Consider the following 26,724-nt stretch of genomic DNA (forward strand, 5'->3'; position numbering starts at 1 on the left):
TGTCATTAATTCGTCACCTCTTACTCCTCAATCCACTACCATCTACTTCTGCCTTAGACCAAGATGACAAATGTCCTCCCAGTTGGTAAACTGAGTGGTAAATTGAATGGTTACTTATTTTTTATTGAAGTAAAGTTGACACATTATATTAGTTTCATGTTTACAACATAATGATTCAATCTTTTAAAAAGATTTTATTTATTTATTTGACAGAGATCACAAGTAGGCAGAGAGGCAGGCAGAGAGAGAGGTGGAGGCAGGCTCTCTGCTGAGCAGAGAGCCTGATGCGGGGCTCGATCCCAGGACCCTGGGATCATGACCTGAGCTGAAGGCAGAGGCTTAACCCACTGAGCCACCCAGGTGCCCCAATGATTCGATATTTGTATATACCGAGAAATGATTGCCACAATAAGTCTAGTTAACATTTATCACCAGACATAGTTATAATTTTTTTCCTGTGATAAAAAAGTATAAAATCTACTCTCTTGGCAATCAAATATGCTATACAATGACTTTTTATTGAAGTATAATTGACACACGATATCCTATTAGTTGCAGGTGTGCATCATAGTGATTTGATATTTTTATACATTATTAAATCATCCCTGTGATAAGTCATCATTGGTCACCATACAATGTTATTACAATATTATTGACTATATTACCTATGCTGTACATCAGCATGACTTAGTTTATAACTCAGTTTGTACCTCTTAATTCTCTTAACCTATGTCATCTGCCCCAACCCCTCCCAACTCTAGTAACCAATAGTTTCTTGCAGGTATCTATGAGTCTGCTTCTGTCTTGTTTGGTTTGTTCATTTGTTGTGGTTGTTTTTAGATTCCACATGTAAGTGAAATCATGCAGTACTGTCTTTGTCTGACTTATTTCATTTAGCATTATATTCTCTGGGTCCATTCATGTTGTTGGAAATGGTAAGGTTTCATTCTTTTTTTAATGGCTGAATATATATATTCAATATGTATTATATACTACAGCTTCTTTATCCATTCATTTATTGATGGGCACTAAGGTTCTTTCCATTAGCTTGGCTATTGTAAATAGCCTGCAATAAAGACAGGGATAGGCATATATCTATCTTTGAGATTGTTTCATTTTTCGGTAATTACCCAGATGTAGAATTGCTAGATCATATGATATTAACTTTTTGAGGAACTCCATATTCTTTTCCACAGTGGCCACACCAACTTACATTCCTATTAACTTAGTCTTTGTCTTAATGTCTCTGTGGTATTTGCCTTTACCAGATATGCTTTCTTTTTTGGAATTCCTCTCCCTGTTTACCCATTGTTTTCCTGAAAAGGTTGCTCCTTTTCAGGATCTCTCTCTCTCTCTCTTTTTTTTTTTTAGTCTCTTTTTCAGATTTTTCTTCTACATCTGTCTCAGATATTGATCCCTGGGATTCTGTTCTTAACCATCTTTTATTCCCATCACATTTCATATATGTGATACACCTATGAGCAGAGCATCAGTAACCATTAATACACCAACGACTGCTAAATCTAAATCTCTTGCTTAGATTTTCCGGATGAGCTGTGGACCCATGGAAACAATTGGTCACCACAGACCCCAAAGATGCCTCTGAATCAACATGACCCAAATTGAATTCATCATTTTTGAAGGGTGGGAAACCTATTCCAGTGAATTGCATCATCATTTATCCTGTAGGGCATGTCTGAAATTTCCATTACTTTCTCATTCTTTTAACCTTCTTGCCTTATCTGTAACAAATACTATTGATTCTATCCCTATATCTTCTATAAACATCCCCCTTTTCCATTCCTATTGCTGTTATCTTCATTAGGTCTTGCTCACCTCTGTGTGATATTGTAACAGTGTCCTAACTGGTTTCTCCAGTTCTGTACCCTCCCAACCATTCTTCATTTTGTTTTCAGAATGATCTTTGTTTACTATCCAGAACAAGGATAAATATTGCAATAACTGACCATTTCCTTCCAGAGAAAACACAAACTTCATAGCATGGAAATAAGGCCTTACATAATCTGCTTGTCTTGTTAATCTCTTTTTTCCTACTTCCTAGCTTTGCTTAAACTTCTACCACAAAGGTTTTATTACAACACTTGTGACAGTTCATACCATTGCATGCTTTACCCACTGTCTATGCAAGTGTTAGTAGTCCCTCTTCTTGTTCCCCACATTCCTACCAGCACTTGAAATTTTCAGACTTCTTAGTATTTTCAATATAATGGGTACAAAAGGTATCTCATTGTTATTTTAACTTATTTCCCGCTGATTATAGTGCAATTGAATAAGCTGTTTATTGGTCACCCAGTTTTCTTCTATGAATTGTCTATTAAAATTTTTTTCCACTTCTATAAAGTTGTTTTACATTTTTATGATTGAGTTCATAGTATTTAAATAAAATAGCATTTAAATATATACACATATTTTTAGAAGAACTATGCAGTAATAAAAGAATATTATTTATGTTATTTTAAGTTGCTATAATGGTAATAATTTGTTATGGCAAGAAATAGAAAACTGATATCCACTTCTATAAATTTTTAAATTGTGTGCCAGAAATGCTGCCAGAGTCTTCTGTCTTCTATTTTTCTAATGAAAAAGCACTCCCAATCTTCTATTGTTCCTTTAAAGGTAAGTTTCCTTTTTCTCTGGCTAAGATTTTCCTTATGTTTTCAGTTTTTTCTTTGTCTGTTTAAAGGGGGATTGGAGAGGAGGGACAGAGGGAGAGGATGAGAGAGAATCTTAACCAGACTCCATGCCCAGCATAGAGCCAAAATTAAGAATCTTAACTGATTGAGGCTTAACTGACTGACGCCACCCAGGCACTCCTCTTATATCTTCTGTTTTAGAAGTTTTTCCAATATGTACCCAGAGGTTTGGGTTTTTATTTTTCTGTCTTTTATCTTTCTGGGAATTGGTAGTGTATCTTCCTTCTGTGTCTTGATGTCTTTCATTAGTTTGGGAAACTTCTCTGCTGTATTTCCACCAGTATAGTTCTACCTTAATTGATGTCTCCTCTCCTTAAGTAACTTCAATTACAAGTAGATAGATTTTTAAAAATCTTTCTCTATTAGTCCTTATGCTTGTTTCTGTTCTTCTACTATCTTTGCAATTCAGCCTGGGTATTTTCCTCTAAGAATGTTTTAGTGCAATAATTCTCTCTTCTGTTGCATCAAATATATTGTTAAACCCATCTACTTCTGAAATAGTAATTTCTCTTATTGGATTTTTTAGTTCTAGAATTTCCTTTTGATAATTTAATAAGAAAAAACCAATAAAATATTTAGTTTCCTGTTGTATCTTGTCATTTAATTCCTTGAATATTTAATCATTGTGATTTTAAAATCCCTGTCAGATAACCATAATATCTGTACCACCAAGGCCTGTTTTTAGCATCCATTTTAACCTTAGTTTTTGGTTAACTTTTATTAGTTGTATGCCTTTTTTTTTTTTTTTTAACTTAGTGCCTAGTATTATGAATTAAAAGAACTGCAGAGATAACTTAAGTGTCTGTATAGCATTTTCTCAACCCATACATACAGGATTTACTTTAGCTCTGACAGCTATTTAAGTTGGGGGTAAATTACTTTAATCAAACCTGGGTATGAAGTGTCTTGATGCTGTACTTCAGCTCCAGTTAGGAGGGGTATTTTGAATATAGTCTTACTATTGGGTGGAAATTTGAAATTTGAAATTTAAAATTGAAATTTGAAATTCCAACTGAAAACCTGGGTTATCGGTGATTCTCTTTCAGGATAGGACCTGAATCCCAATTTTTATTCACCTGGTCCTATGAAACTGCCAATATATTATTAACTTCTCAGCTTCCTGCTGCTTTCAAATTAACAACTGTTTTGAGGAGAAAAATGGCTCCAAATGTCAGCCATCACTCTGGGTTTCCTCTTCTAGAAGAGGAACTGTGAGAATAGAAGATGTAAACATCCATGAAATATCAATACACACTACTAAACTGCTTTCAAAATAGTGTTCTCACTTCATACTTTGATTGCATTGTATGAGAATGCCTATTTTGGAGAGTTTCACTTTTGAGTAGTTTACATGCATAGTCTTTTCTTTTGCATTACCATATGGTTCTTAATAAATTGTGGATATAACATTTTATTCTTTGAAATCTCTAGAATTCCTCTATGTCATCCTTATCCTACTGTTATTGAATTCTCTGTGGTATGTTTTAATTTCTTAAAAAGATGTCTTTTTGTTTCTCAAACTTGCTTTTTTTTTTTTTTTAAAGATTTTATTTATTTATTTGTCAGAGAGAGAGAGAGGGAGAGAGAGCAAGCACAGGCAGACAGAATGGCAGGCAGAGGCAGAGGGAGAAGCAGGCTCCCTGCTGAGCAAGGAGCCCGATGTGGGACTCGATCCCAGGACACTGGGATCATGACCTGAGCCGAAGGCAGCTGCTTAACCAACTGAGCCACCCAGGCGTCCCTCAAACTTGCTTTTTTTTACATGAGAGATGAGCACTATTTTGAATTTTGCTTTTAAACAGATAAGATCCTAGAATAGTTCAGTTATTTCTTTGTTATTATACATGTAATGGAATATGTATAGTTGCTTTTCAAAAATCTTTCATTATTTAAGTGAACTGTTTATTTATTGATCTTAAATTTTTATTTTATATACATAAGAAGAGTAAATTAGCTCATATGAAAAAAAAATAACATCATCCATATCAGAGCTAGTCACTTCCTTTGCCTTCCTTTTGGTATAAATCCAAAGTTATAGAAAATACTTCACACGATACATAGACATTCACAGAAGCAGGGCTGTTAAACTGTTATCACACAGACTTCAGTAGTTATCTTTTTCTCTTTCCATAAGCCTTCCCATTTTTCTTTAGTAGGAAAGTGACTTGAAACCTCTGCTTATAAATCATTATTTGATGAGAGTGTAGAGTGCTGTACCAACCATTCTGTCAGGAGTTTTTGCATGGGACTGAGTTGTAAAAAGATTGAAGAGATATATGGCTATGTAACTCTTTTTTTTAAACAATGACTTTCCACCATCTGAGACCTGATTTACCTAGTTCTTGGGTTTTTCTTGGTAGATTCAAGCTACTTATCTGCCTTTAGGTTTCTACAACTTTAAAGTTTACTAAAATTACCTGTAGAGTTTCAGTTCTTCTAGTATACACCCTCCTAACATTCTCCATACAGATTGGCATCGGTGATCATAGCTGTTGGGGGTCTGGCAAAGGGGTGAGGATTTAAGGACCCTCCAAAGTTTTAAAAGAAAAACTTAGGAAGACTCAGGGAACTTGATTCTGTTCACTGGTATTACAAAAGAAAAGCCCTCAGACTGAAAGTTTTGGTAATACTTCCTTAATCAAGTATTAAGTTAATGAAGAGGTAAGTTAGTATATTATTATCTTCATGTTTTAAAGCATCTGAAGGAATAAAAGGGACTTAGTTTGAAATAGAGTCCTTGGGGAAGATGAACAGATTTTGCTGTGTCCCACAGATTTTGAACAGTTGTGTTTTCATTTTCATTTATTTCCAAGAATTTTTAAAATTCTTCTTAAATTCCTGGTTGACCCATTCATTTTTTAGTAGGATTATTTTTAGCCTCCATATGTTTGATTTCTTTCCAAATTTCCTCCAGTGATTAAGTTCAAGTTTCAAAGCATTGTGGTCTAAAAATATGCAAGGAATAATCTCAACCTTTCATATAGATTGAGACCTAATTTGTGACCCAGGATATGATCTATTCTGGAGAAAGTTCCATGTGCCCTTGAGAAGAATGTGTATTCTGTTGCTTTAAGATTGAGTGCTTTGAACATATTTGTAAAGTCCATCTGGTCCAGTGTGTCATTCAAAGCCCTTGTTTCCTTGTTGATCCTCTGCTTAGATGATCTGTCCATTGCTGAATAGGATGTTAAAGTCGCCTACTATTATTGTATTATTATCAATGTTTTTCTTTAGTTTTGTTATTAATTGGCTTATGTGATTGGCTGTTTTCAAGTTAGGGGCATAAATATTTATAATTGTTAGATCTTCTTGCTGGATAGACTCTTTAAGTATGATATAATGTTAGTATTTGGTTTAATATCTAAATTGACTGATACAAGGATTGCCACCCCAGCTTTCTTTTGATGTCATTAGCATGATAAATGGCTTTCCACTCCCTCACATTCAATCTGGAGGTGTCTTTGGGTCTAAAATGAGTCTCTTGCGTACAGCATATTGATGGGTTCTGCTTTTTTAAAATCCAATCTGTTACCCTGTGTCTTTTGATTGGTGCATTTAACCCATTTACATTCAGTGTAACTATTGAAAGATACAAATTTAGTGCCATTGTATTATCTGTAATTTCACTATTTCTGTATATTGTGTCTGTTTCTTTCTGGTCTATATTACTTTTGGTCTGTCTCTTTGCTTAAAGGATCCCCTTTAATATTACTTGCAGGGCTCGTTAGTGATCACAAATTATTTTAGTTTGTTTTTCCTGGAAGCTTTTTATCTTTCCTTCTATTTTGAATGACAACCTTGCTAGATAAGAGTATCCTTGCCTGTATATTGTTCTCATTTAGCACCTTGGATATATCATACTAGTCCTTTCTTGCCTGCCAGGTCTCTGTGGATAGGTCTGTTCCCAGTCTGAAGTTTCTACCCTTGTAGGTTATGGACCCCTTGTACTGAGCTGCTTTTAGTATCTTCTCTCTGTCTCTAAGATTTTCAAGTTTCACTATTGTATTTCAAGTTGTTGACCTACTTTTATAGATTTTGAGGGGGCTCTCTGTGTATCCTGGACTTGAATTCCTAGTTTCTTCCCTAGATTAGGGAGTTTCTCTGCTGTAATTTCCTCTACTATACCTTCTGGCACACTTCTTCTTCTTCTGTGATCCTAATTATTCTAATATTGTTATGCTTTATAGTATCACCTATCTCTCTCTCTTTTTTTTAAAGATTTATTTATTTATTTATTTGTCAGAGAGAGAGAGAGAGAGAGAGAGTGAGCACAGGCAGACAGAGTGGCAGAGGGAGAAGCAGGCTCCCTGCAGAGCAAGGAGCCTGATGCGGGACTCGATCCCAGGACGCCGGGATCATGACCTGAGCCAAAGGCAGCCACTTAACCAACTGAGCCACCCAGGCGTCCCAGTATCACCTATCTCTTGAATTCTCCCCTCATGATCCAATAGTTGTTTATCTTTCTTTTTCTCAGCTTCTTTATTCTCCATCATTTGTCTTATATATCACTAATTCTCTCTTCTGCCTCATTAACCTTGCAGTTAGAGCCTCTTTGATTGAGACTTGTTTTGATTTTAATTCTCTTATTTCTTGAGAAAGAAATTCTCTAGTGTTCTCTATGCTTTTATTTATTTATTTGTTTATGCATTTATTTATGGATTTATTTATTTTATAATGTTATGTTAGTCACCATTCAGTACATCATTAGTATTTGATGTAGTGTTCCATGATTCATTGTTTGTGTATAACACTCAGTGCTTCATGCAATATGTGCCATCCTTAATACCCATTACCAGGGTGACCTGCCTTTCCACCACCCTCCCCTCTAAACCCCTCAGTTTGTTTCTCAGAGTCCATAGTTTCTCATGGTTCATCTCCCTCCATGTTCCCCCCACTTCATTTTGCCCTTCCTTCCCCTATTGTCCTTCATGCTATTCCTTGTGTTCCACAAATAAATGAAACTATACGATAATTATCCACACTAAACACAACAGGAACATATGTGGAAGTATAAATCTCAATGGCAAATGTATATATCTATATATCTATTTCTCTCTATATATGTACAAAATAATATGACACTCGTGGTTGTGCACGAATTACTAATAATCAAACATAAAAGTTAGAACAAAAGTATTTAGAATAACTATAAATATGAAAATTTGCAAAGGATTCACATTATTTTAAAAAGGCAATTCTGGTTTCAAGAACATAAAGTGTATGTGAGGTAAAAGTGTAGAATTTTTATATTGAATTGAACTTAAGTAATTATGAAATCACAATAGACAGTTAAAGCTGCAAGAAGATCTATACAAGCATTATGATAACCAGAAATAATTCCATTACAGAAATTTATCAAATAACAAGACAGAGAGGAAGAAAGGAACAAAGGAACTGTGAAAACAAAACAATGAACAAAATGGCAATACCAAGTTTTTAATCTATTGATAGTAATTTTAAATGTAAATGGGTTGTAAATGTAAATGGGTTAAATTCTCCAATCAAAAGGCATAGAATGGCTGAATAGATTAAAACAGATAACAATATCCAGCAATGTGCTGTTTATAAGAGGCTCATTTTAGATATAAGGACACACATAAGTTGAAAGAAAATGGATAGAAAAAAAATACACTTCATGCAAATGCTAAACAAAATAAAGTAGAGGTAGCTATACTTATATTAGATAAAAAGATGTTAAGTAAAAAATTGTCATTCTTAAGACCTTTATATAAAGGTCTTTGATAAAAGGGTCGATTCAACAGGAAGATGTAAAAATTGTAAATATTTATCCACCCAACATCAGAGCACCAAAATATATAAAACAAATATTGACATAGCTAAAGGGAAACAATGACAACATTACAATAATAAGAAATTTTATAACCACATTTTCAATAATAGACAGAATATTGAGGGTAGAAAATCAATAAGGAAAGAGCTAACTTGAATAACTCAATAGACAAAATGGATATGTCTATTATACAGCCACCCCACAGTGGCAGAATACATATTCTTCTTGAGCACACACAGAACATTCTCCAGGATAGATCACATGTTAGGCCACAAAATAAGTCAACAATTTAAGATTAAAATCATCCCAGCTATCTTCTCAAGTGACAGTGAAATGAATCTAGAAACCAATAACACAAGAAAACTCATGAATACATGGAAATTGAACAACACATTCTTAAATCACCATTGGGTAAAAGACAAAATCAATGGGGAAAACCTGAAAGCTTTTCTAGGATCCAGAACAAGGCAAGGATGTTCATTCTCACCATTGCTATTCAACATAGTCCTTGAAGTCCTAGTCAGAGCAATCAGGTAAGAAAAAAAAAATTAAAGATGATCAAATGAGAAGAGATATAAATTACAGCTATTTGCAGAATGACATGATCATATATGTAGAAAATCCTAAAAACACTATAAAAAGCTATTAGAAAAAATGAATTAGGTAAAGTTGTACCTACAGAATCAACATGCAAAAATCAGTGGAATTTCTGCACACTAATAATAAACTAACTAAAACAGATATTAAGAAAATAATCTCACTTATATTAGCAATAAAAAGAATAAAATACTTATATATTAACTACACCAAAGAGGTGATAGACTTGTACACTGAAATTGTACTATATATTGTACTATAATATTGAAAACTTATACACTACAAAATATTGATGAAGGAAATTTAAAAGACAAAATAAATGGAAAGACATTGGATGTTCATGGTCTGGAGGAGCTAAATTGTTAAAATGCTCGTACTACTCAAAGTGATCTATAGATTCAATGCAATGTCTATCAAAATACCAAAGACCTCTGTGTGTGTTTGTGTGTGTGTGTGTGTGTGTTTTACAGAAGTTGGAAAAACAACTCAAAATTCATATAGAACCGCAAAAGACCCCAAATAGACAAAGCAATCTTGAGCAGGAAGAAAAAAGCTGGAGGTATCCCACTTCTTTACCTCAAATTATATTATAAAGCTAAAGTAAATAAGACAGTATGGTACTGGCATAAAAATAGACATATAGACCAATGGAACAGAATAGAAAGCCCAAAACAAACCCATGCATAAAAATTATGGTCAACTGATCTTCAACAAGAGTGCCAAAATTACACAATGGGGAAAGGATAGTTTCTTCAGTGAATGATGGAAGACTGATAGCCACATGTAAAGGAATGAAATTGGACCCCTATGTCATAGCATATACAAAAATTACTCAAAATGGGATAAGACTTGAAACCATAAAGTCATAGGGAAAAAAAGGGGGTGGAATCTTGCTATTGGTATTGATAGTAATTTCTTAGGTACGACACAAAAGCACAGGCAACAAAAGTATATATAAACAAGGGGGATTACATTCAACTAAAAAACTCTGCACAGAAAAGGAAATAGTTAACAAAATGAAAAGGCAACCCACAGAATGAGAAAAATATTTGTAATCCATATATCTGGTAAGGGTTAATAGCCAAAATATATAAGGAATTCATACATTTCATCAGTAAAAAAGCAAATAACTTGATTAAAAAGTAGCAAAGGACCACGATAGAAACTTTTAAAAAGAAATTGAAATGTTTAACAAGTATATGAAAAGGTGTTTAACAACACAAATTGCCAGAGAAATGAAATAAAAATCACAATGAGATATTACTTCATACTCGTTAGGATGGCTATTATCAAAAAGAAAAGATGAGGTGCCTGGGTGGCTCAGTCTGTTGAGCTTCTGCCTCAGCTCAGGTCATGGTCTCAGGGTCCTGGGATAGAGCCCTATGTTGGGCTCCCAGCTCAGTGTGGAGGCTGCTTCTCCTGCTCCCTCTCCCCTCTGCTCGTGTGCTCTCTATTAAATTAATAAATAAAATCTTAAAAAAAAAGAAAAAAAAATATAAGTGCTGGTGAGGATGTGGAGAAAAAGGAACACTTGTACTGTTGGTGAGAATATAAATTAATAAGGCCATTATGGAAAACATACAGAAGTTCCTAAAAAAATTAAAAATATAACTGTCATATGATCCAGCAGTCCCACTTCTGGATATATACCCAAATTAAATGAAATGAGGATCACGAAGAGATATCTGCACTCTCATGTTCATTGCAGCATTATCACAATAGTCAAAATATGGAAACAGCCTAAATGTCTTCAATAGATGAATGGCTATAGAAAATGTCACACACACACAGACACACACACACACACACACACACACTGAACTATTCAGTTTTTAAAAAGAAGGAAATCCTGACTTCAATATGGATGTATGACAACATGGATGGAACTGAAGGACATTATGCTAAACAAAATAAGCATGATACAGAAAGAAATATTGTATGATCTTGATGGTGCTTGTTGCTAGGGACTGGGGGTGGCAGAAATGGGATTATGTGGTTCAAAGGGTACAAACTTGCAGTTAAGCAAAATGAGTAAGTTCTAAAGATCTAATGTACAACACAGTGACTATAGTTAATGATACTTGAAAATTGCTGAGAAGATAGATCTTAATGTTCTCACCACACACACCATAAAGATAATTATGTGAGGTAATGGATCTGTTAACTAACTTAATGGTATTCCTTTCACAATATATAAGTATCAATTCATCATGTTGTACACCTTAGACTTATATGATATTATATGTCAATTACATCTTAATAAAAAACCAAAAAGACAAAATAACATATATCATATACATCATGTATATATGTATATATAGACACACACCATTTTTATGTCAATGATATATCAATAAAGCTGTTTAAAAACTGAAGAAAGAATTCATCACAAGCAGATCCACATTACAAGAAAGGAAGTTCTTTTTCAGGTAGTAGCAAAATTATAAGGGATGGAAACATAATTTACAAAAAAGAAATACTGGAAGGCAGTGAAAACATATGAGGGTAAATATATAACATATTTTTCTTATATTTTAAATTTCTTCTAATAATTATTAAACAAAATAACTATGGAGTATGCGATTTATGACATATGTAGAAATAAAATATGTGATAGCAAAAACACAATATTTGGGATGAAAGAAATGAATACTATTGAAAAGTCTTATACTATTTGTGAAGTGGTATAATATCACTTGAAGGTAGTCTGGGACAGGCTGAAGATATCCTACAAACCTTAAAGGAATCACTAAAATAACAGAGTTATAGCTAATCAGCCAACAATGGAAATAAAATAGAATCATTGATAATGCTCAATTCAAAAGCATACAGAAAATGAGGAGAAAGACAACACAGAATAGTTGGGGCAAATAGAAAACAAATATTAACAATTACTTTAAATGTAAACAGTTTAAATGCTCAAAAGACAGAGATTATTAGATTTGATAGAAGAACAAGTCTCAACTACATGCTACTTACAAAACATGCATTCTAAATATAAAGGCACAAATAGATTAAAAGTAAAAGAATGGAAAAAGACTTACCATGCTAACAATAAGAAAAGGAAAGCTGGGATGGTTATATTAATATCAGTAGATTTCTGAACTAAGAATAATGCCAGGGATAAAGAAGGTCATTTCATAATGATATAGAGATCAGTTCATTAAGAGGATATAACAATTTCAAATGTTTGTAAATCTAGTAACTGAACTTCAAAGTATATAAAAGAAAAAAAACTGATAGAACAGCAAGGCAAAATCAATAAATCCACAATTATAGTTGATTTTAACACCCCTTTCTCAAAAATTGATAGAACAAGTAGACATAAAAGCAACAAAAAGACTGTAACTTAATGCCAGTAACTAAATTTGACCTGAATTTGAATGATATTTATAAAATACTCTATTCAACAACATCAGAATATAAATTCTTTGTAAGTTCATTCAGAACACTTACCAGGATAGACAATATCCTGACTGTAAAACAAGTCTTAATACCTTTAAAAGGACTCAAGTAGTGCAAAGTATGTTCTTTGACCATTATAGCATTTAATTAAAAATTGATAATAAAAACATATCTGGAAAATCACTGTAACTTGCAAATTTGTCAACATTTGGGAACTTCTTATTACACAAAGATCAAAGAAGAAAGTAAGTGGAAATTAGAAGGTATTTTGAAATGAATGAGAATCCAACATATCAAATTTGTGGGATGCTACTAAAGCTGTACTTAGGGGGAAATTTACTAAATGCTTATATTAGAAGAGAAAAGGGTATAAAATCAATGATCTCAGACTCCACCTTGAGAGACTAGAGAAAGAAAAGGAAAGGAAACCTAAGTTAGGCAGAAGAAAGTAAACACATATCAGAATGGAAATCAATAAAATAGAAAACAAAACAAAAACCACAGAAAGCCAATGAAACCAAACACTGGTTGTTTGAGAGGCTCAATAAACTGATGACTCTCTGGCAAGATTGATTAGGAAACGGATAGAAGACATATCTGACCAGTATCAGCAATTAGAAATGTGACATCACTACAGATACTAAAAAAAAAATAAAGGAATATTATGAACAACTTTATGACAATTAATCTGACAAAGTAGTTGAAATGGACAAATTGTGTGAAAGACACAAATTATCCAAGAAGAAATAGATAACTGGAATATCATGATATCTATTTTCCAGAAATAAAATTTGTAGATAAAAACCTTCCCCCAAAGAAACTCCAGGCCCAGAAGGCTTCACTGATGAATTCTATAAAATATTTAAGAAAAAAGTTACTTCTATATAAACTCAGCTAGAAAATGAAAGAGGAGGGGCTATATCCCAACTCATTCTATGAGGCAAGCTTTACCTTAATGTCAAAGCAAATACATTACAGAAGAAAACTACAGATCAATACTTTTCACAAACACAGATGTAAATATTTGAAACAAAATTTTAACCAATAAAATTCAGTAATATATTAAAAGAATAAATATTATGATCAAGGGAGGTTTATTTTAAGTGTGTATGGTTGCTTTAACATTAAGATGAACCATATGATCTTTTCAGTAGATGCATAAAAAGCATTTGACAAAAACCCAATATTCATTCATAATATTCATTGCCACAGTTCAACATTCTGAGTTATGATCCTGTTACTCCTTTGTTTGAAACTTTCCCGTTGCTTCCCATTTCCCATTATAAAAATCAAATTCCTCATCCTGGTGTTCAAGGCTCCCTGTGATCACTCTCCAGTCTTGGCCCCTACAACTCTGTTATACCAACTAATGCACTGTTCAGTGGGGCAATGCTATAAAGTGCCTTATATCAACCAGATCCTAGCTTTTTCTGCCTCCTTCACTTTGTTTATGCTGCTCCTTTTCTCTAGGCTGTCGGTTCTCAGCCTTGACTGTGCATTAGAATTACCATGGGATTTAAAAAAAAAATACAATGCTCAATTCTACCACTAGAAATTCTGACTCAAAGAGTCTAGGCTAGGGTCAGAACGTTAAAAACCTCTCAGCTGATTCAACTTTGTAGGTACAATTGAGAACTAGTGCATATCCAAAATTTACTTATCTTTCTTATAATTCTCCTTAACAACTCCTTCACAAAATCTTCCCAGGTCATCGTCTACTGGGAGAAAATTCTCTAAATGCCTTGATCCTTTATTTGCCTCTCTCAATCCTTTTGCCTACAGGTCTTCCTGGTCTGAGTGAAAGTTCTTAAAACCGTATTCACAAGTCTTTTTTTTTTCTTTGAATTTTTGCTCCAAATAGATCATCATTCTCAACACACTGGTTAGATGTTGAATGAATAATTTCATATAGTGCTTTTAGATGGTTGAGTGAACACTTAATTATTCACTATAGTTGAATGGTAATAGTGGTTGATTTTAGGAAATCTGACCCAAGGGGAAAACAGTTTCCTTTATGTCTGACCTTTAAACTGGCTAGTAACTCCTTTTAGCCCTCTCACGCTCTCTGTTGACATGTGTTTATTTCTAATAATTCACAATTCAATCTGTTGTTAAAGCAAAAAGAAAAGCAGGATTAAGTAAATGTATAAAGGAGTCAGCTCTTTTATTTTAGCTCTAATATCAACTTTCTTCCTGACCAATTCTTTTTGCCATAGATATCAACCACCATAAAAATGGATCAATTTTCCTTCTATTTTGAACTCAAGCACCTAGTAGAAGAGAAAAACAGACACTAACTCCATATGAATGATTTGCCAATAACAAAAAATAGAGCTGACTTTATTTGTAGGGATTATGTAGTGCTGTTTCCTCTGGCATCTTTGAAAAAATCAGCATTCCTTGTTTGGTTCCCTAATAAGTTACATTGATTTCTTATCATTGCTCAGAACATAAAACAGTTATATTTTAATAAACTGCTTAGGGTTTTAGATGAAATCAGGAATGTAATATCAGATTAAAACTTCATTTCCTGGGGCGCCTGGGTGGCTCAGTGGTTAAAGCCTCTGCCTTCAGCTCAGGTCATGATCTCAGGGTCCTGGGATTGAGTCCCGCATCGGGCTCTCTGCTCAGCAGGGAGCCTGCCTCCTCCTCTCTCTCTGCCTGCCTCTCTGCCTGCTCGTGATCTGTCAAATAAATTAAAAAAAAAAAAAACAAACTTCATTTCCTACTGAAGTAAAGTAGTTCCTATTCCAATAGAAGATGTTAAATAGTTCAAATAGAATATGTACCTGGATCTAGATTGGCCTACTTCTTCAAGAATCATAGAAAAGTGTTTCCAGGCTTTCTCTGCAGGGGATGAGTGTGAAAGAAGTTTCTTTGAATCACCAAACAAAGATAGGAAGTAATCTTCTCCTTCCCCAGTTACTGGTATCTCAGGAGCAAGGTATGGCAGAGCCTGTCTCTTTGTCATTATGGAGCTGTTGATTCCTTTCAAAGAAACCAAAGAGGAAAGAAACAAAGAGAAGTAAATAAAAGGACATTAAAAGAACACAAAGCCACTATCTTTGTTCTTTGCTTCTACAAAATTATTTTCTTTGTGCATTTTACTCTCACTTTCAAACTCAATGAGGATAATTAAAAGCTATACACCAAAGTCTATGAAATAACTAGTGATTATTTTTAGAGACACAATTCCTAGAGATTATGTCAGTTATCTTAAATTATCAATAACATCATTAGCATAATGACTTTTATTTAATTGATTATTCCATTGTACTAGAAGCATCATAAGTTCTCAAGGAGGTAAATATTTGAGCGTCTCAAATTTGGACATGTTATATATAAATACAACTTTATTTCATATTAACCATCCTCCCAAATTACTACCCATAAATTAAAACTGCAAATGAACCCTTCCTACAAATAATTAGTAATTTTGCTAGGTAAGGACTTGAATTTCCTCTAATCAACTAAAATAGTTTATTAGAAAGAGAGAGTAATGCTTAATCAGTCTCTAGTATCCTCTTGGAAATTTGTTCTTTTAAAATTTTCACTACTAAGGTTTAAATACAAAATAGTTTTTATAATTTTGCATGGAAAGCAGCAGGCTGGATAAATCTAATGATGTGTCTGCAAAGAGTGAGTAACGCTATAGAGAGAGACCCTGATGACGTGGTTAGAACAATGTGTCTTGGATTTTATCCCAGCTCTGCCGCTTAGTAAGCCAACTGATTTAAACTTTCTAATTCTCCATTTTCCTGAACATAAAATAATACAACCTTGTGTAAGGTAATGTGAGGATTGAAGAAAATGTAGATAACTGCCTAGTACAGTGTCTAGTTTTTAATAGGTGTTTAGTAAGTGACAGCAATTATTGTAGTTGCTACAATAGTGTAGTTCACTGTGTCCGAAATCATCAAAAGACTGAGACAATCTAGAGTTTGCTTCATATTCTTATATCTTTAACAAAACCAAAGCAAGGTGAAAGATAGCAATGAATAAACACATAGTTGCTAAAGAGGATTCCTCAAAATATTTTGTCTAGAAGAAATATTTGGAATTAAGTTAGTTCATTCCCAGTCATTTGAGTATTTACTTAATCCTTAAATTCCTTTGGGGAAGGAGATTATATAGTATTCTTTTTGATGGCCTATCTTGAGGGATGAAAGCCTTTATATTGTAAAAAGGAAGAAGAAATTAATTTTAGTTCTAATTGTTATTTCATCTAGAGGAACAGATGGAAAGGAACCAAAGGCAACAAGTTGCAGTGGATCCCGGCATTTATCTATAGAACCTGAACCTACAGTAGCTGAAGAAGACTACATATCCCAGCTCAACTCTCATTTTGCAAGGGGAAACCATTATAATTTGTTTTTTTTTCCTAAGATCTTGCACAGTTTAATCCAAATATAGAATATATACTATGATGGTACAGGGATAAAGAAGGAAAAATATTCTGTCCCTAGATGTAAGTTGGTATTCTCGCTTTAGAGTGTATGGATTTTAGTCATTGCTAAAGGTCACTGTAATCTTAGGAGGCTTCTTCAAAAAGTGGATTATAGGCATACAAACAATGAAGCATAGGAAATAATGGCAGTAGATCAAAATCCTACATAACACTGTGTCACAAGTTTAGCAAAATATCAGAAACGAAATGAAATATAGATAACCAACAGTCAGGCTTAAATATCCACGGAGTAATAGAGGAAAACAGAGGCATCAAGTAGTCATGGGTGTGTTTATGCTACCAGTTTTGAAACTTGTTGACTGGTAATTAAGATACAGACCCCAAATCTAGCCTATTCAATGAGGAGGAGGTGCTTACAGATATATTCATATTCATGGCTAATTTTTATTTAGTACTTACTATATGCTAGGTGATTTTCATACATATCTTATTTAATCATTAGGCCAGCCCTGTGAAGTTGATATTTTAATCCCTATTTTGCACTTGTAGGTGTAATAGGACCAATGGATACCTAACCTATTATCTCACAGTGTAGAAATATCCTTTAGACAAGTCCTCTGTTTCCAAGACCATGATGTTTTCAGTAAAACATGATAACATTCCCTTGAAGTTCCCTAACATCATGAGGAACACACTGTGGATATTGCTGAGTGCATTGGTTACACTGTTGGCAACTGTCAAACCTGAATTTTCCCTATTGTAGTACTGTTTTCATTAATGTTCTATCTTCTTCTCCAAATTCATTAATGTTCTATCTTTCCACCATTTTCTTACCATTTATTTTGTTTCTTTCTGTTATATGTCTGTTTTTTCCTTACTTAAGCTATAAGTCTCCTAGTGGCACAAATACACAAGACGTTGCTTAAATCTTTCTGGTAGTGTTCAGAGGGAGGTGCGTTAATGCTACACATTAGAATTTTTATCTAGCAATTCTAGAGCATCTAAACCATCAACCCATAAACGATTATGAAAATTCAAGATATTTTAATCATGGGGATGATATATTTGGCCACATACATTTATATGACCTGAATATGACTAAGTGTTAGGATCAAGTCGAGCATAATCAAGTTACTCTACATATGACATTAAGGAATCTGTGTTATTGGAATTCATTCTGACTTCTAGGCATATAAAGAATCTATTAAACTACATGATTTAAAAATCGTCTTAAAAAAGTTGGTACAGGGGTGCCTGGGTGGCTCAGCGGGTTAAAGCCTCTGCCTCCAGTTCAGGTCGTGATCCCGGGGTCCTGGGATCAAGCCCCGCATCAGGCTCTCTGCTCGGCAGAGAGCCTGCTTCCTCCTCTCTCTCTCTCTCTCTCTCTCTCTGCCTGCCTCTCTGCCTGCTTGTAATCTCTGTCTGTCAAATAAATGAGTGAAATCTTAAAAAAAAAAAAAATTGGTACATGTGTTGCTTACCCAAGCTGTTTTCTGATCTGGAAAGTCCCACTCCTGTAGTTTTAGGAGTCTTCTGCCCAATTGTTGATACAGTTAGTCCACTAAAGTGAGGGCTAGACAGAGTGTAATCAAGAGGCATTTCATAGGATAATGACCATGGAAATGATAGCGTTGTATCTGAATTTGCTGTCGAAAAAAAATGTGCTAAAGATCGCTGTGTCATTAGGAGACTGTCTTGGGTATCTTTTCTTCTGTGTACAAAAATCAGTACAATAAGTAAAGTGAGAAACTAAAAATGAATAGACATGAACATAAGAATCATGAATTGTGATTATTACCCAGAGTTCTGCTTTTCAAAGGTATTATGTATCTACATAAGCATAAGGACATCTTATAGTTGTAGTTTTAACAATCTAAATAAGACGCATGAATGTTAAGAAATGCTTTTATTTACTCTTTTAACTAAAAATCAGTCAATCAGGGTGCCTGGGCTTCTCAGCTGATTTAGTATCTGCCTTCAGCTCAGGTCATGATCTTAGGGTCCTGGGATTGAGTCCCATACTGAAGCCCACTCAGGGGTAGTCTGCCTCTCCTTCTGTGCTCCCTCTCCCTTTGTTCTCTCTTGTGCTCTCTCTCAAGGAAATTAATAAAATCTTTATTTAAAAAATAAAAATAAAAAATTAAATATCGGTCAATTGTTGCTGTAGATGATTTTGAAAAACTGCAAAAGTAGAAAGAAGAAAACAAAAATCACCAAAATGCTACCAACCAAAATTTTTGCCAAAAAAATCACAAAATGCTACCAACCATTTCATTCAGGTTTTTTTTTTTTTTTTTTAGGTTTTTTTTTAAAAATGTTATGTTATTCACCATACATTAAATCATTGGTTTTTGATGTAGTGTTCAATGATTCATTATTTGTGTATAACACCCAGTGCTCATTATAACATGTACCCTCCTTAATACCCATCACCCTATTACCTCCTCCCCCCAAACTCCTCCCCTCTGAAACCCTCAGATTGTTTCCCAGGGTCCATAGTCTCTCATGGTTCATCTCCCCCTCTGATTTCTCCCCCTTCAGTTTTCCCTTCCTTCCCCTAATGTCTTCCATGCTATTCCTTAAGTTCCACATATGAGTGAAATTATGTGATAATTGACTTATTTCACTTAGCATAATCTCCTCCGGTTCCATCTATATCAATGCAAATGGTGGGTATTCATCCCTTCTAATGGTTGAGTATAATTTCATTGTATATATGAACCACATCTTCTTTATTCATTCATCCAGTGAAGAACATCTTAGCTTCTTCCACAGTTTGGTTATTTGGACATTGCTGCTATGAACGTTGCGGTGCAGGTGCCCCTTCTTTTCACTACATCTGTATGTTTGAGGTAAATACTCAGTAGTGCAATTACTGGGCCATAGGGTAGCTCTATTTTTAATTTTTTGTGGAAACTCCATACTGTTTTCCAGAGTGGCTATACTGGTTTGCATTGCCACCAACAGTGTAAGAAAGTTCCCCTTTTCTCCATATCCTCACCAACATTTGTTGTTTCCTGCCTTGTTAATTTTAGCCATTCTAACTGGTGTGAGGTGGTATATCATTGTGGTTTTAATTTTAATTTCCCTGTTGAAAAGTGACACGGAACATTTTCTCATGTGTCTGTTAGCCATTTGGATGTCTTCTTTGGACAAGCATCTGTTCATATCTTCTGTCCATCTTTCTTTTTTTTTTTTAGATTTAAAGTTTTTTTTTAAATTTTTTATTTTTTTATAAACATATAATGTATTTTTATCCCCAGGCGTACAGGTCTGTAATCGCCAGGTTTACACACTTCATAGCACTCACCATAGCACATACCCTCCCCAATGTCCATAACCCCACCACCCTCTCCCTCCCTCCCTCCCTCCCCCCAGCAACCCTCAGTTTGTTTTGTGAGATTAAGAGTCTCTTATGGTTTGTCTCTCTCCCGTTCCCATCTTGTTTCATTTATTCCTTTCCTACCCCCTAAGTCCCCCACATTGCTTCTCTACTTCCTCATATCAGGGAGATTGTATGATATTTTTCTTCCTCTGATTGACTCATTTAGCTCAGCATAATACCCTCTAGTTCTATCCACATTGTCGCACATGGCAAGATTTCATTTCTTTTGATGGCTGCATAGTATTCCATTGTATATATATACCACCTCTTCTTTATCCATTCATCTGTTGAAGGACATCTAGGTTCTTTCCATAGTTTGGCTATTGTGGACATTGCTGCTATAAACATTCGGGTTCACGTGCCCCTTCAGATCACTACCTTTGTATCTTTAGGGTAAATACCCAGTAGTGCAATTGCTGGGTCATAGGGTAGCTCTATTTTCATTTTTTTGAGGAACCTCCATGATGTTTTCCAGAGTGGTTGCACCAGCTTGCATTCCCACCAACAGTGTAGGAGGGTTCCCTTTTCTCCGCATCCTCGCCAGCATCTGTCATTTCCTGACTTGTTAATGTTAGCCATTCTGACTGGTGTGAGGTGATATCTCATTGTGGTTTTGATTTGTATTTCTCTGATGCCAAGTGATGTGGAGCACTTTTTCATGTGTCTGTTGGCCATCTGGATGTCTTCTTTGCAGAAATGTCTGTTCATGTCCTCTGCCCATTTCTTGATTGGATTATTTGTTCTTTGGATGTCTTCTGTCCATTTTTAAACTGGATTATTTGTTTTTTGGGTGTTGAGTTTGACAAGTTCTTTATAGATCTTGGATACCAGCCCTTTATCTGTAATGTCATTTGTGAATATCTCCTCTCACTCCGTGGGTTACCTCTTTGTTTTGTTGACTATTTCTTTTGCTGTGCAGAAGCTTTTTATCTTGATGAAGTACCAAAAGTTCATTTTTGCTTTTGTTTCCCTTGCTTTTGGAAATGTGTCATGAAAGAAGTTGCCATGGCAGAGGTCAAAGAGGTTACTGCCTATGTTCTCCTCTAGGATTTTGATGGATTCCTGTCTCACATTGAGGTCTCTCATCCATTTTAAGTTTATCTTTTTGTATGGTGTAAGTGGATGGTCCATTGTCATTCCTCTGCCTGTGGCTGTTCAATTTTCCCAGCACCCATTATTGAAGAGACTGTCCTTTTCTTTCTTTTTTTTTTTTAATTTTTAAAGATTTTATTCATTTACTTGACAGAGAGAGGGAATTCAAGCAAGGGGAGACTAAGAGGGAGAAGCAGGCTTCCCGCGGAGCAGGGAGCCCAACGTAGGGCTTGATCCCAGGACTCTGGGATCATGACCTGAGCTGAAGGCAGACACTTAATGACTGAGCCATCCAGGCGCCCTGAGACTGTCTTTTTCCATTGGATATTCTTTCCTGCTTTGTCAAAGATTAGTTGACCATAGAGTCAAGTGTTGATTTCTGGGCTCTCTATTCTGTCCCATTGTTCTGTGTCTGTTTTTGTGCCAGTCCCATGCTGTCTTGATGATCACAGCTTTGTAATATAGCTTGAAGTCAAGCATTGTGATGCCCCCAACTTTGGTTTTATTTTTCAACATCCCCCTGGCTATTTGGGGTCTTTTCTTGTTCCATACAAATTTTAGGATTGTTTGTTCCAGCTCTGTGAAAAATGTTGATGGTATTTTGATAGGGATTGCTTTAAAAGCATAGATTTCTCGGGACGCCTGGGTGGCTCAGTTGGTTAAGTAGCTGCCTTCGGCTCAGGTCATGATACCAGCATCCTGGGATCGAGTCCCACATCGGGCTCCTTGCTCATCAGGGAGCCTGCTTCTCCCTCTGCCTCTGCCTGCCATTCTGTCTGCCTGTGCTTGCTCTCTCTCCCTCTCTCTCTCTGACAAATAAATAAATAAAATCTTTTAAAAAAAAGTGTAGATTTCTCTGGGAAGCATAGACATTTTAGCAATGTTTATTCTTCTAATCCATGAGCATGGAATGTTTTTCCATCTCTGTGTGTCTTCCTCAATTTCTTTCATAAAAAGTTCTAGAGTACAGATCCTTTACCTCTTTGGTTAGGTTTATTCCAGGATATCTTATGGTTTTTGGTCCTATTGTAAATGAAATCAATTCCTTAATTTTTCTTTCTACAGTTACATTGTTAGTGGATAGGAAAGCAACTAATTCCCGTGCATTGATTTTGTATCCTGCCACATTACTGAATTGCTATATGAGTTCTAGTAATTTTGGAGTAGAGTCTTTTGGGTTTTCCACATAAAGTATCATGTCATCTGTGAGGGAGAGAGTTTGACTTCTTCTTTGCCAATTTGGATTCCTTTTATTTCCTTTTGTTCTCTCATGGTTGATGCTAGGACTTCTAGTACTATATTGAACAATAGTGGTGAGAGTGGGGATTTCTGTCATGTTCCTGACCTTAAGGGAAAAGCTCTCAGCTTTTCCCCATTGAGAATGATATTTGCTGTGGGCTTTTCATAGATGGTTTTTATGAAATTGAGGTATATTCCCTCTATTCCTATACTCTAAAGAGTTTTAATCAATAAAGGATGCAGTATTTTGTCAAATGCTTTTTCTGTATCAATTGAGAGGATCATATGGTTCTTGTCTTTTTTTTTTTTTAATGTGCTCTATCATGTTGATTGATTTATGAATGTTGAACCACGCTTGTATCCCAGGAACAAATCCCACCTGGTCGTGATGGAAAATCCTTTTAATGTACTGTTGGATTCTATCAGCTAGGATCTTGTTATTTTGTACCCATCTCATCATCAGGGATATTTGCCTGTAATTCTCATTTTTATGGTGTCTTTGCCTGGTTTTGGAATCAGGGTAATGCTGGCCTCATAGAATGAGTTTGGAAGTTTCCCTTCTGTTTCTATCTTTTGAAACAGCTTCAGAAAAATAGGTATTAGTTCTTCCTTAAGTGTTTGATAGAATTCCCCTGGGAAGGCTTCTGGCCCTGGACTCTTGTTTTTAGGGAGGTTTTTTTTTTTTTTTTAACTGCTTCTGTTTCATTACACTTTATTGGCCTATTCAGATTGTCTATTTCTTCCTGTTTCAGTCTTGATAGTTTATAAGTTTCCAGAAAGGAATCTATTTCTTCCAGGTTGCTTAATTTGTTGGCATATAGTTGCTGGTAATTTCTAATAATTGTTTTATTTCCTTGGTGTTAGTCATGATCTCTCCCCTTTCATTCATGATTTTATTAATTTGGGTCCTTTCTCTTCTCTTTTTAGTAAGTCTTTCCAGAATTTTATCTTATTATTTCTTTCAAAGAAGCAGCTTATAGTTTCATTGATCTGTTCTACTGTTTTTCTGATTTATATTTCATTGCTCTCTGCTCTAATCTTTATTATTTCTCTCTCCTTCTTGGTTTAGGTTTTATTTGCTATTCTTTCTCCAAGCCCTTTAGGTGTAAGGTTAGCTTGTGCATTCTGGATTTTTCTACTTTTTTGAGTGAGGCTTGGATGGCTATGTATTTCTCCCTTAAGACTGCCTTTCCAGTAACTGATAGGTATTGGATCAATGTGTTTTCATTCTAATTGGTTTCCATAAATTATTTAAGTTCTTTTTTAATTTCCTGGTTGACCCAAACATTCTTCAGCAGGATGGTCTTTAACTTCCATGTGTTTGAATTCCTTCCAATTTTTTTCTTATGATTGAGTTCCAGTTTCAAAGCACTGTGGTCTGAAAATACTCAAGGAATAATTTCAGTCTTTTAGTATTGGTTGAGACCTGATTTGTGACACAATATATGGTCTATTCCAGAGAAAGTTCCATGTGCATTTGGGAAGAATGAGTATTCTGTTGTTTAGGGTGGAATGTTCTGTATGTATCTATGAGGTCCATCTGGTCCAATGTGTCATTCAGAGCTCTTGTTTCTTTGTCGATCTTCTGCTTAGATGAATCTGTCCATTGCTGAGAGTGGAGTGTTAAGACATCCTACTATTAAAGTATTATTATCAATATGATTCTTTATTTTGGTTAATAGTTGGCTTATGTATTTGGCCGTTCCCATGTTGGGGGATAGATATTTACAACTGTTAGATCTTGTGGGACAGACCCTTTAAGTGTGATATACTGTCCCTCTACATCTTTTACTACAGTCTTTAGCTTAAAATCTAATTTTTCTGATATGAGAATTGCTATCCCAGCTTTATTTTGAGGTTCATTGGATAAGGTGTTCTCCATCCCTTGACTTTCAACCAGAAGTATCTTTATATTCAAAATGAGTCTCTTGTAGACAGCTTATGGATGGGTCATGTATTTTATCTAATTTGCAACCCTGTGCTATTCCTCCCTCCATATGTAAGAAATCTCTTCCCCCAGCTGCTCTCAGAATAGCTTCATTGGGTCTAAGATTTGCAGGTTTTACTCCCTACAAACTGGGATGTTTTTCTGTTCTTACTGATCTCAGGAGGGTCCTCTCTGCCTCTTGGACACAAATGCTTGCTTCCTTCCCAGATTAGGGATGTTCTTAGCTACAATTTGTTCAAATATGCCTTCTAGTCCTTTCTCTCTCTCCATCTCCTCAGGGATCCCAATAATTCTGATAATTGGAATGCTTCATGACATCATTGATCTCTTTAAGTCTATTCTCCTATGTTTCTAGTTGTTTATCCTAGGCCTCCTCAGCTTCCTTCCTTTCTATCATCTTATCTTCTAGCTCACTAATTCATTCTTCTGCCTCATTACATTGGCTGTCAGGATATACAGTTTAGACTGCATCTCATTCATAGTATTTTTAAGTTTGGCCTGATTAGATCTCATTTCTGCCCTTAGAGATTCTATATTGTCACTAATATTTTTCTTAAGCCTGGATATTGACTTCATATTTGCTACTCTGAAGTCTATCTCTGACATCTTGCTTTTATCCATAACCATTAGGTCTGTGACAGAGGCCACAGTCTCTTTTTTCTTTGTTGGAGGTTCCTCCTCCTACTAACTCTGTCGAGGGGTGGTTGAGGGAATACACAGTGTTCAAAGTATTAACCACGATGTAAACAAGATGCACCCATTTTATGAGGACTCTAGTGTTGTCTTCCTCTTGTTCTTCCACTCTGTCTTCTGGGGGAAGGGCCTGCCATGCTATTACTCAGGCAACCCTACTTGGGGAGAGATGCCCTGCCCCCGTCCAGGGGTTGGGCTTGATGGAAACCATTTTTTTGAGCTTTTGTCCTCTGGTGGCTTTCTGCATCTCTTCTGAGAGCCAGAGCAAAAATAGTCACACCCAAAACTCTGTCCAGGAGGAGACAAATCATAATCTGCTCTTCACTGAGCCCTCCAAGATACAGTCTCTGCTTCTGTAGGTGCTGCTAAAAAAGGCAGACTCCTGCAGTGGTTTGTGCCCACAGCAGATCTCCCAGAGGTCAACCCCAGGGTCGGGGCATGTCTCTGCCTTTTGGGCTTCTAAAACTGTGAGTGGTCTAGGTTCATGTGTGTGCCCCTGCAGTTCCTGGATCCTGTGTGGGGCCTGCTCTAAAACCCTTTCCTGGGCGCTACCTCTCTGCAAATTTGTGCCTGGTTTCCATTGCAGGATGCTCTTGTGCTCCAGTGTTATATCACTTTCAAGGCACCAGCTTATGACAGCTCTTTCCCCCTTCTGTTTATCCTCTGATATCTGCCTGTAGATTCACGACTCCATCCTTCACACCTTGCAACCTGCAGAGATTTTCTGGTTGTAGAGATCCAGATATATATTCTCACCTCTCAGGCTGATTTCTTGGGTGTTCAGAATGATTTGGTAGATAGATAGCTAAATTCAGGGGACCAGCTGAAATAGGGTCCCTTACTCCTCCACCATCTTGCCTCCTCCACTCCATTCCAGTGTTTCTAACATTTTTTTTAACTCAAAATTGAGACTCTAGAAACCATTTATATACCACTTTTATTACTTACTCTATATTTCCCTTTCCATTAACTAAAAAAATGGTTATAATTCCTGCTTAATATATTATTGTTTAGTAAACTTTTTCTTTTAATTCCTGCTAACTGATTTTCCTATATTTATAAAAATTCTAGTTAATGTCTACTTTCAAATATATTCTGAAAATTAATTACTTTGAATACAGTATACATGTATATCTGTCTGTACATGTGTATACATGTGTGTGTATGTGTGTATATGTATGTTGAGGGGAATATAGAAAAGGAAGAAAACAGGCTTAATTTTCAGGTATTATTTTTATAATTAAATCTTACTATGAACACAGGTTTTTCTTTCTTTCTTTTTTAAAAACATAAAAACATCTGTTAACTAGTGTGCATTTAAACAAAGCCTCTAAACTACAACACAATTATTTTACAAGTAACATAATATTCCCATGGCTTGGCTCATGAAAAGATTTATGACAACTCCATTTTATGAGTCACATTGAGACTTAGTTCCCTTAAAGCAATCTG

The 26,724-nt window shown here is 35.2% G+C and overlaps 1 protein-coding gene across 1 annotated transcript in view; it reads right to left on the reverse strand.

Annotated features, from left to right (window-relative positions):
* The window catches only part of LOC111159961 (lamin tail domain containing 1), a 98,611-nt gene that overhangs the window by 31,144 nt on the left and 40,743 nt on the right, over positions 1-26,724 (reverse strand). The window contains exons 3-5 of the mRNA XM_022522679.1: positions 18,397-18,626; positions 15,297-15,495; positions 12,147-12,150 (exon numbers count right to left, since the gene is read on the reverse strand). Coding sequence (XP_022378387.1) covers positions 12,147-12,150; positions 15,297-15,495; positions 18,397-18,626 — 433 coding nt within the window. The remainder of the gene's footprint in view (positions 1-12,146; positions 12,151-15,296; positions 15,496-18,396; positions 18,627-26,724) is intronic.

Source organism: Enhydra lutris, unplaced genomic scaffold (assembly GCF_002288905.1).
Source record: "Enhydra lutris kenyoni isolate GAN:26980312 unplaced genomic scaffold, ASM228890v2 scaffoldscaffold72, whole genome shotgun sequence".
NCBI classification, from domain to species: Eukaryota; Metazoa; Chordata; class Mammalia; order Carnivora; family Mustelidae; genus Enhydra; species Enhydra lutris.